The sequence below is a fragment of the Heloderma suspectum genome, chromosome 2, assembly GCF_057233095.1.
Source record: "Heloderma suspectum isolate Gila_16-S chromosome 2, 16-S_ref, whole genome shotgun sequence".
Taxonomy (NCBI): domain Eukaryota; kingdom Metazoa; phylum Chordata; class Lepidosauria; order Squamata; family Helodermatidae; genus Heloderma; species Heloderma suspectum.
The window spans coordinates 52,772,415-52,783,658 of record NC_139459.1 but is presented as its reverse complement, the minus strand read 5'-3'; the positions used below and the strand labels follow the sequence as shown (position 1 = coordinate 52,783,658).

Here is an 11,244-nt window from a genome sequence, read left to right as displayed (position 1 = left end):
ATTTCTTCGCTGTGGGGGGGAATAAATGATGTAGTGGTGGGAGCAAAGTTTTCTTGGTCTGATTTCTTGCTTTGCCAGCATGACTGACTTGTTAAGATGTGTCCTAACATGAATAAAAATGTTCTCAAATGGCATTAATTATTCTCCATCAACTTAATTTGTGGGATCATGTTCAGGGAAGTGCCCAGGTGTTCTGCTCAGAACACCACCATAAAACTATAGTTTTAAAGAAATTGATTTTGTAGTTGTTATTATTACCAGCAGTGGAGAATTGCCATAGAGTGGCAGGTTTATTATTAGCAAGTCTGGCATGCTAGAACTTTCCTCATCAAAATGGAAACACAAAGAACTAGCTAGGATCTCCTAAAATATGCAAAGGACAGATCTACATTTTCACAGATGGCTATAAGCTATGAAAACAGCTTTTAGACATTCCAAGAATCATCATTCCCCCTAATAGCAAACCCAGTACAAAACTTTTTTTTTACCCAAACTCCTCAAACAGGTCAATGAGGATTGAGCATGTTTAGGGCCTCTATGAGCCAAGGGATGCTGAGTGTTAGTTGAAAAAAAAAGATTGAAAAGTGGGAGGAGGAAAGGAGCTGAATTGGCCTTCTTGAGCCCCTTACAGCTTATAGTATCCCAGAGGAGGCTGGAACCCTGAACAAGAGCGCTCTTGTTATGAGGTGTGCATAGTTGGCAACATTTTGTCGCAGTTTCCACACCCACATGCCGTTCTTTAAAGCAAGCACTTAAGAATATAAGAAATGCCATCCTGGATCAGACCAAAGGCCTATCTAGTCCAGCACTCTGTTCACATAGTGACCAACCAATTGCCTATGGGAAGCCCACAAGTAGGACATGAGTGCATTAGCACTCTGAAGAAAACATTTTTAAAAATCCACTTTTTACCACATGACACTCACCGTGGCACATGAACGCTTAAAGACTTAGTTATTCATATGTCATCAAATTTTACAGCAGTGGGTAACACCTATGATTTTCCATTAAAAGATCTGAAGCAATGACAGAGATAAATGAGTGCTCCCATGCATGCTCCCATATATAGCTATTATCACTAATTTACACAGTTATGGAGGGAGCAATCCTATGGTCCCTAGACAGTGTCTGAGGGGGCCATAGAATAATAGATCTAATGATCCAACCACACACTGGGACTTTTCCAGGCCCTGCTTCCCCCACTAACCTCTTGTGTTCTCCCAAAAGCTGCCCCTAAGGGTCTTGGATATGCAATGCAACTCAAGGTGATACAGCCAGAAAGGAAAAGTGGCAATAGCCTCCTCATCCATGCACACACAGAAATGCTTTTCAGTCATGCATAGGAGTCTCTGCATGTTGGCCTTAGAACTGCCTTCCCCAGCTTGGTGACCTCCTGATGTGTTGGACTACAATTTCCACCAGCACCAGCCAGCTGACCATGACGGACACCAGGTTGGGGAAGACTGGCTACAGCATGGTTCTTACAGGAGTATGGTTCTTAGAAGAGCATGGTTCTTACAAGACTCTGGGGGAAGAGATCCAAGGAGATTTGCTGATGCCTTATCCCGTTTTGTCTTCTACATTCATGGGGTAAAGTAGCTTTCTTAAAGCCCAATGTTTCCCTGTTGTACCATATAAGAGTGCCATAGCAGGAGGGTAGAATGGGCAGGAAGAGTCCAATCCCTTTATTTCCTGTCTAAATAGCTTTTCACCTCAGAAACAGGTGGAACAATTGCAGCAAGTAGGTAAACTATGGCCTGGGCTTTGCTTTCCTCCTGGAATGGGACTCTACCACTGGAGTGCACTAGCCAAGATTCTAAGATCCCATAATTCTTGATGCAAGGTTCTAAGATCCCATCATTCATCATCACTATTCTGGCAGTTCAATTCTTCCCTGCCTTGAAAACATCCCAACTGGATATACGGACCATCCTACTGACTCATTCACATACACTAGAACAATAATGACTTCACATTTGTCTTGAGCTGTTTGTTTCTGTGAACTATGCAGAAGACTTGGGAAAAATTCATTACCTGGAGATTTTTTGCCCAGTGTCTAACTCCAGTTCTTGACTGTCAGATCATCTATATCTTGATTTTGTTATGTGATTGCTGGTCAGGGGATTCTTTTTTATAATGCTGCCCACCTTCTTTTCCTGAATATGGGCAGGAGAGGTAGTGTTGAAAGCTGAGGAGAGAAAGGCTGTAGACCAGATTTTCCCAATCTGGTACTCTCCAGATGTTTCGGATTTCAAATCCCACCAGCCCTAGCTAGCATGGCCAATAGTCAAGAATGCTGGGAGTTGTAATCCAAAACATTTGGAAGGCACCAGATTGGGGAAGGTTGCTGTACATTGTGTTTGGGAATCCTACAAATTTCATTTGGGGAGAGTCTCCCTGTGGCACACTCACACATAATTTCCTTCCTCCTTGGAATTGCATCAGAGAGTATTTGTGTTCGTCCAGGCAACAACCATGACACCAATATAAGCCACGGGGATGAACACCAAGGTTTCAAATCCTGCTCTAATATAATCAGTATGAGTAAGAAGTGGCCCCTAAAAACCCCAGTTCAAACATTTAGAAAAAGCATGGGACACAGACCTAATGTTGACGTGGTGTGGCATGTATTTTTGAATGCTGCTCCCAGTCAAAAAAAAATCTGCCTATAGAAAGCTAGTACACAACACAGAAGGTATGGGTATAAACCTATTCCTGACATGCCAGTTTTCCCCCTGTATACAGAGTTTTATTTTCACAAGATCCCCCCATATCCTGAAGTTGTCAGTCCCAGGACATGTGCTGACTACGTGTTTCTTAAAAATTGACTCTAAGGCAGCAATCCTGGATGCACTTAATAGGCTGCAAACCCCATTGAACCCAGTGGACTTACTTCCAAGTAAGCATGCATAGGACTGCATTGTAAGTCTCACTTTTTATTACTTATGTTAAACCCCCAAGCATAACTCTTCATTGCCACCTTGCCAGTTATACCACTAGAATAAACATCAATCTTTCTCTGTTCAAATCTGTAGGAGCTTTATTACCATCTTCAGTGGGAACAGGACTTCACCCAATATCACTGCAGATGGAAATGACTCTGTTCTGCTCTGCGTCATGTAACTTAAGACAGAGGTAGGCAACATGATGCCCATGGGTGCCAGTGCACCCTCAGACACCTTTCTTGGCACCTGCCAAGGTGCCCAAATTCTTAGGAAATGAAGATGGCAGGTTACTGCAGGCTGATGCTTTTATCTGCAGCGTGCACATTTTGTGGTGGTGCCCAGGACACTTTCTCAAATGGCCAAATGTGCCCAAGGGCCCAAAAAAGGTTGGCTAGCCCTGACATAAGAAAACTAATACTTGAATTACTGTAGTTAATAAACACAATAGGTAGGATCTAGAGAGCCCCTTGCATGCTTCCACTCACACAAGTCCCTCCCTTGATACCCATTGATTCCCTCTTCTAGCTGCAGTCCCCACACTTCCACACCACAATGAAGGGGCTTGGGGGGGGGTGCAGGGGGCTGCAGGGGGCTGCAGCAGGAAGGAGCTGGGGAAAGCCCCATTGCAACAATTGAGTTTTGCCTGTGGTTCTCTGAAACCACACCCACTGACATAAAGATGATATGGCTTTCCCCCTTTCTTGAGTATTGTCTGAATTGCCTCCCACGCCTTCTGAGGATTATTATTGAAACAATATTCTGGAAACACCGGGTTATGGCACTTGGTGAATTCCTCATTCTTTAGGAAACCCCAGGTGACTGGCTGAACTCTACTGAACCAGCTGGAGGAGGATGGAAGAGAGTCAAGCATCTCTCCCTCATAAATGGAGCACATAAAACTGTATCATTTTCTTGAGGAACAACTCTACTTTAAAAGTGAATAAGGTACACATATTGGTATAATGAAAGGATTCGTATAGTCTACTTTAAAAAAAAAATCCAAAATTGCATTCAGTTAACAAAATTCTGTGATAAAAAGCTGATTTCTATGACTTGCACAAATAATAGACTATATATTTGCATTTTTGCTTAAATTTATTTTGCTTCAAGACATGAAGGGAGGGAGGGAGCTGTGCAGGGCACTGAGCCCCATAGCCTGCAATTCTGTTCCCTCCTTTGGGGGTGGCAGGGGACCATAGTTCAATGGCAGAGAACATACTTTGCATGCAGAAGGTTTCAGGTTCAACCCCTGGCATCTTTGGACAAGAAGGGAGAAAGTAGCAGGCAACGTTACTTGCCTGACACCCCTGGAGAGCCACTGCCAATCAGAGCGTATAATATGGGGCTACCTGAACAAATCGGCCTGGTTTGGACATAATGTTCACAGCATTCATAAATCCGCTTATGACGTGGGAACATTACATCCAAACCTGGCCAGTGGCTGACCTGATTAGCAGAGCAATACTATTCTCTGTTGCAGAGAGCTCTGAAGTCAGAGCCTCTGATGATTACAATGCCCTACTGGTACAAACTCAGCAGGGCAAAAAAGAGGGCAGAGCAGCATTAGGGTTTTTTTTCTTTCATTCACTCCATTCCCTCCCATTGAAACAAATGGAATTGATCTACACTAGCCCCAGGGCAGTCACTGGTTTGGGGGCATGCGTGAGGGCCAGAAGTGTAGATCCCAGGGACCATAGGATTGCAGAATTCCATGTTCTGCCCTCTGACTGTTCTTGCAGTTTCCATTCATTTCAATGGAGCAGAACTTCCTGGTAGCCTTTGCCAAAAGTACCAGGAAAAGTATTTGAATGTAATAAGCACTGGCCACAACACAAAGCTGTTTTGTGTGCATGGCTACACAATCAAGGAGTCCCCACACACTGCCCCCATGCAGTGTTTCTCCAAATGTTACCAGACTGAGTGTAATATGTGCTTGGTGTGAGGGACAAGGGGTGGAGGTATCCTGCCTGACTTATTGAATGGCAGGAAGAGTACTGTCAGTCACAGGCTACTTACTGCTGGAAACTGTAGTTCTGTATCCTTGGCAGCTCAGGAAAGAGCCAAGCAATACTCAATACACTGCCTCAAAGTGTGTGGTGATGGCCACTAGTTCAATTGCTTTAAAAGGGATTTAGACTCATTAATCATTTCACTTTCATAATTTTATACATATACACACACTTGCAAATTCATGGATGATAGGTTAGTCAGTTGTTATTAAATCATAATGTCTAAATCAGCCTTCCCTCATCTTGTGCTCTCCAGCTGTTTTGGACTTTAACACCCATCCGCCTCAACCAGCATGCGGTGAGGAATGCTGAGAGTTGTAGTCCAAAACATCTAGAGAGCACCAGGTTGGGGAAGGCTGGTCTAAATGGAGCCTGCATGATCAGAAGCAGCATGCTGCTGAATCCCAGTTGCTAGGTAGTGGCTGTGGTAGATATTGTATTTGTTGGGGGTTTGTTTTTATTATTTCTTTATAAATTGCTTGGGGGAGGGCGCTTTTTGTTGCACGAAACAATACATATAATAAACTGACTTTCTTGGTTGGCCATTGTGGTAATGCAGGATGCTGTACCAGTTTATTGATTACATTGATATGCAGGATACAAATCCTACCAAGGTGGCGTACAAGTAACGTAAAAATAATAAAATCACAGTTGTCAAGAAATCCATTTATTTCTGTGTTCTTCTAGTAGCTTGTAAGATTCCATTTTGTAGGGTTGAGTCTGCACATATTCGTTAAGCCCTCTGTGTGTGTTATCTTGTGCTGTCTCTGGCATCAAGGCCAAAGTAGAACCCGGGATAATTGGACTGAGTGATCTCAGCTGCATTCCTGTGGGAACTCTCACCCACCCCCAGGAGGCCTGGAAAGACTGTCCCACTCAGCCTGTGATTGGCCAGTGGGGATGATCTTAGCTTTTGCCAGAGACTTGAGGATATAACCAGAGGGGCTACAGCTGCCCTTCACCTTTGTCTACACCTTGGGTTTCAACTGTCTCTGTTTGGCCTATCGGTTGTCTCCTGTCCTATCAAAGACCGGTGCTTTGGAATGTGTAGGCATGTTTTAGCCAATTTGGTTATTTTGCTTTGGAAGTACTGTTTCCAAATATTGCTCCATCTGTTGTATGTTATCCCTTTCCCCTTTCTTTTTGTAATTAAACTTTCCACCTATCATAATGGAAAGTAAAGCCATCCAAATTCGTGGCCATCGCTACATCCTGTGGTAGCAAATTCCACAGTTTAACTATGCGCTGTGTGAAGTTCTTTCTTTTATCTGTCCTGAATCTCCCACCAATCAGCTTCATGGGATGACCCCGGGTTCTAGTATTTTGAGAGAGGGTTGTTTTCTATGCCTGGGACAAGGCTCACTCTTTAGAGAGATGCCCAAAGCTATGTCATCCAGCAAAAGTATTTAATGTCACCAATTGCATTTTAACTATTCAAAAAGATACAAAGTAAATCCGAGATATTTAGCAAGTAGAATATCTGAGACCTTTAAAATACTATAAATTTCTCCTTTTTATATTTGAAATAGCATACTTTAATATTTCACTTTACATTTAATTTGGTTCTATCAGCTAAACATATAAAATAAACAAATAAACAACTTGTGGAGAAAGAGTCAAAAGTGGCTGACATGGATATTACATACAGTGTACTGTTTCTCTGGTGTCATCATTGTTATTCATGTGAAATCCACTTAGTATTAGAGATTTACCTAGGTGAATGTAAGATATGATCTTTACTCATAAACCAAAGACTTTTACAATCCAAAGTATTAATGTTACCTGCTAAAAAATTTCCTCAAGACAAAGTTAAACCATTTCCTAAGATTATGACAAATGCTGCTGCCATGTATTCCATTCTATCTATTGAACTCTTAACAGTTATTGAGCATCTGGGAATTTACTTTTAATCCGAACAAGACAACACTGGAATACTCAGTCATCCTTATGATCCCTTAGTCTATTAACTGACACCTACTCAGTGCAGTAACAAATACAGACTGATTTTGTGTGTAGGCTGTCTACAACTGAGATTATTCTAATGGGGAAAAAACTAAGCATAAGGTATATCCATACTATGTTGCAGCGAAATGAATGTTATTAATGGAGCAGTGACCAATTTAAATGGTAGTAAGAGAAATTAAAATGTGGACATTTTTGCTAATTAATTTCATAAATTAACCTCCTGAATGTTTAAGCCATACTATATATATATATCACAAATATACATATGTAACATGTAGCAGAGGCCTAATTGAAGCTACAGGTCTTGTGAAGCAGGCTTTCAGTGTAGCTTATCTTTATAAAGCCTTCTGCTGAAGAGAAAACCAGCCCAAAGAGAAGGTGGAAAAAGGACACAGTACACTGAGCATGATTTAAACCCAAGACAGTTTAACATAGGGGCAATTTGCACATTACTTTTTTATATATGGAAAATGCTTCTCAGTGGAAATAGCATGAAAACTTACATATAAATAAGAGACAATAGATGTGAAAGCAGCAGCCACTTCTATTTGTTCACGTATAAAGCAAGGGTGGCGGGGGTCTAAATTTAGCATCAAAATGGGCATCCAGGTGAGGGGAACTGAATCTTCCCCATGCCAAATTCAGCCCCATAGGCACTTCCCCAAGCCTGGCTCATTTCCAATACTGAAGCCAGGCTGAGGAAAAAGGGCTTTGGGTGATGGACCGTGAAGAGGTAATACAGGAGAGGGTCCAGCTACTCTCTCTGCACACCAATTTTGATGTTAAAATTAGACACAAAAACCCTTCCCCAAGTTTTTACATGATCAGTGCAGACAGATGAACAATGAGTGTGGTTTCCACCATCATGTCCAGTTTGGTCCCAAGGCAAATGTGTGCATTGCTACATATATATTAATGTGCAATCACTAGATGGGAAGCGATGGCCAATTATAGCTTTCCAGCAGGTGGTACAAGTATCCTGTACACATGTTTGATCATCACACATGAAGATCAATGCAGCAGTTTCATGTTAATTCCTCAAGAGAAGTGAATTCTGTAATGTGTGAAGCAATCTGTGTATGTGTAACTGATCAATTTTGCTAATGGGCCTTGCTAACACAAAACAGCAGCAAGGGAACAACTTGCACAGAGTTATTCCATTTCATGGGCTGCTTAACTAGAATAGCGGTAAAGGTGGAAAGACATCCATTATTACTGAAGCCTTCAAATCCCTGTAGTAGTTGCTTATGTTGTTTTTATCTAGACTAGCCTTCCCCAATCTGGTGCCCTCCAGATGTGTTAAGACTACAACTTCAGGCATCCCCTGCCAGTATGGCTGGCTAAGACTATATGCTGGGCTGAACTACTTGCCCCATAAATTGCCCCAAATCAGTCATTCTATCAATTTTGGGAAAGTGTCATCTTCCAGTTATCATTAGCTCAACAAATGATAACATGAATCAATATTTGCTTCCTGATGGGACTATGTATCATCCTTGTTCCAATCAGAACTTATTCCTAGGCTTAATTATCATCAGACACATCAGTGAAATGTGGCCTCCACTGAGGCCTCTTGTGGTGATTTCTACAGCTTGTTTGACTGGATGTTGTCCTTAGCTTCATGTATGACATGAGCTACAGTACTGGTGTGGAAACTCTGTATTTCACCACTATCTGTGCTTCTGTACAGAATCTGAAATAAAGGTAATGAAAAAACTTATCAGAAGTAGTGAAATAATTTCAATAAGATGGACACATCAGCATTAACAGGTATTAAATCATGGTGTTAAATATGTGCTCAACTTGCTTAAATTTAGTCACTCCTGATTCTGTGACATATCTCAGCTACTAGAAAGGTTACTGGCAGTGATTCAATACCGGGCTTCAAGGCTGAGAAAAACTGCTTGTGTGTGTGTGTGTATGTATGTATTATGTATGTGTGTGTGTGTGTGTGTATACACACACACACACACACACACACAGAGAGAGAGGAGTGAAAAGTTTAGGATTTCTGAAGGTAGTACATAGGTTGTCTTAGAGTCACTTCATACCTTATGCAGTAATCATGTTTGCAAAGGCTATAGCAGTTTTTCCCAAAACAAAGACACAAAGTGTGAAGGACGGGGATGTTTCTCCAAGCATTCACCACAGGGAACTTCAAATCCTGTTTTCTAATCCTCCTTAAGTGAGAGCCCAGGTTAGTTGTCCTTGTGGTTAATGTCACTGCTGACATAATGCTTAACCAAGTGGGAGGGAGGAATTCTCTCTGGAGAGAATAACTGAGGGAAGGGTGTGCAGCTTTCTGTGATCTGCTCCCAATATCTTAACTGTAGTTAAGTGGACCCCATGGTTCGGGCTGCACCAGCCTTAGAGCTTGGGTTTTTGCACAACCACATCAATGCATGGCAGGAAAGATGAAGTAAAAAAGAGGGGTCAGGGCACCAAAGTTAAACACCAAATGATATTCTGAAAAAAAGACATAGAAGCAAAAGTTAAAAGAGCTTTGTTTCTGGAAAAACACACACCCTGTTTTTTAAATTATAAAGGTCTTACAGGTAAAGAACATCTAGAAAATAATAGTATACGCCATACAGCAACAAGAAAAGCAATACAAACTCAGGGCACCACTTTTTAGATAAAAAGATTAAGGGTGAGCAAGTCTGTATGCACAGCTATAAGGTGATAATTAAGCTATTAATAAATAAAAATAGTTTTATATTTTGTGTGTTGAGAAGTAAATTCAAAACCATTTTCAGCAACCTGAATAAAAGAATAAAATGGCTTTCAAATGTCTAATTTTAAGAAGTATCTATTTTACCTCTTTAATCATTATTTGTGCTGTGTTCAGAATGGGCTTTTGCATAACTCAGAGGTAGATTGAGACCCACTACTGGGCCTACAATACTCAGCCATGAGATAATGTAGTTTGTACTCCTACAAAGCAAAAAGAAAACATACATTTTACATTTGGGGGAAATTGTAACAGATACGAATTGTCTTTAAAACTTAGGCACCGTTTTAAAAGGCTACTATTTTTAATTAAATTGACATGACATTACAGATGTTTTTATTATGTAATTTAGGGGAAAGAAAACTAACTTAAATGGCAAATCTTACCTCCCAGGTTAGTGTACTTCATTTCACAGCATGTGCTATACCATTCGTAGGCTGCTCAATGGAGGATAAATCAGTTGAAAGCTCCATGGCCTAGTTCTTTATTTTACAAAAGCTGAATACCTCCACAGACATTTTAGCTCAGGCGTGGGCAACTTCAGGAGGTTTGGGGGCCATTTAAAATAATTAGAATTTTGCTGTTGAGATTTTTTACGAGTGTGGAGGATGGAGCTGATCTGCGCTGCCTACGAGGCTGTGCAGAAGGGGGTGGAGGTCGGTTCTCGGGGAACCGACCCATCCTATGGCTATCTAGCCACTGACTACCGGCCATAGGATTGCGCCCTAAAGCAATAAAATCACATTTAGCACAAAGCCTGTTTAAACAGAAACATTTCACATGATCTGAAGGTCTGCAGGGCTGGACTCTGGTGAGCTTTACTGGGCAGAGAATTCCAAAGCATCACTATACTCTAAGCAGGCCCGCTCCAACATCATGAAATGTGGAAGATCAGACTTTGTTTCTGATCTTTGAGCTTATTTTCCCACCACATATTTATTCTTTGTAACCATGAGGTTAACACTTTTAAGTAAGTGAAAGCTCAAATTCTCAGGATTTCATGTCATACAAAAATACCCCTGGTGCTATATATAGCCTGTGGATCTTATTTTGCCCACCCAAGACTTTAACTATAGATGTATTAAGTTCCATTAAGTTCCAGTACATCTTAAGATGTATTAAGAGCCCCCTGGTTCACGTATTAGTAACAATGAAGATGAAATGGAGATCATTATTAGTATGACATGACATTGGCCACATGAATAATAGAATGTCTGGGATACATTTGAGAAACACCTCCTGAAATGTCTAAGGACTATGAATGGAGAAACGTTCTCCATACTCCTAACTCTGTTACAGTAAGAGACATACGAAATTGTGCTTTATTTCTAATCTGAATTTGTCTGGCTAAAAAAAGGAGAGTTTTGTGGGATCCTTTAGGAATAGTCCTCCACTAGAAATGTATGTATACATTTATTTATAGTTTTCATGAGTTGTCTGAAGGTGAGTATAACAATCTACTAAGCCTAACAATCCACACTGATGCTACTCACTTGCTTTGTTTATGTGAACTGGATAATACTGAAGCCATAAATTCATTTGTCCGGCAGGGATGAAGTACAAAGAAAGGCTGTCCAAGTAATGGATGTTCCTG

At 41.1% G+C, this 11,244-nt stretch overlaps 1 protein-coding gene across 12 annotated transcripts in view; it reads right to left on the bottom strand.

The window, feature by feature from the left end:
- Positions 1–4,428: 4,428 nt before the first annotated feature.
- The window catches only part of ATG10 (autophagy related 10), a 202,950-nt gene continuing 196,134 nt past the window's right edge, over positions 4,429–11,244 (bottom strand). For 11 of the 12 annotated variants that reach the window (XM_084833587.1, XM_084833589.1, XM_084833586.1 and 8 more), the window contains 3 exons: positions 11,144–11,241; positions 9,738–9,853; positions 4,429–8,612 (listed from right to left, as the gene is read on the bottom strand). In XM_084833587.1, the coding sequence (XP_084689713.1) occupies positions 9,742–9,853; positions 11,144–11,241 (210 nt within the window). In that variant the 3' untranslated portion in view covers positions 4,429–8,612; positions 9,738–9,741. Of the gene's footprint in view, positions 9,386–9,737; positions 9,854–11,143; positions 11,242–11,244 lie in introns of all 12 variants that reach the window. The other variant, XM_084833584.1, reaches the window with a different exon arrangement.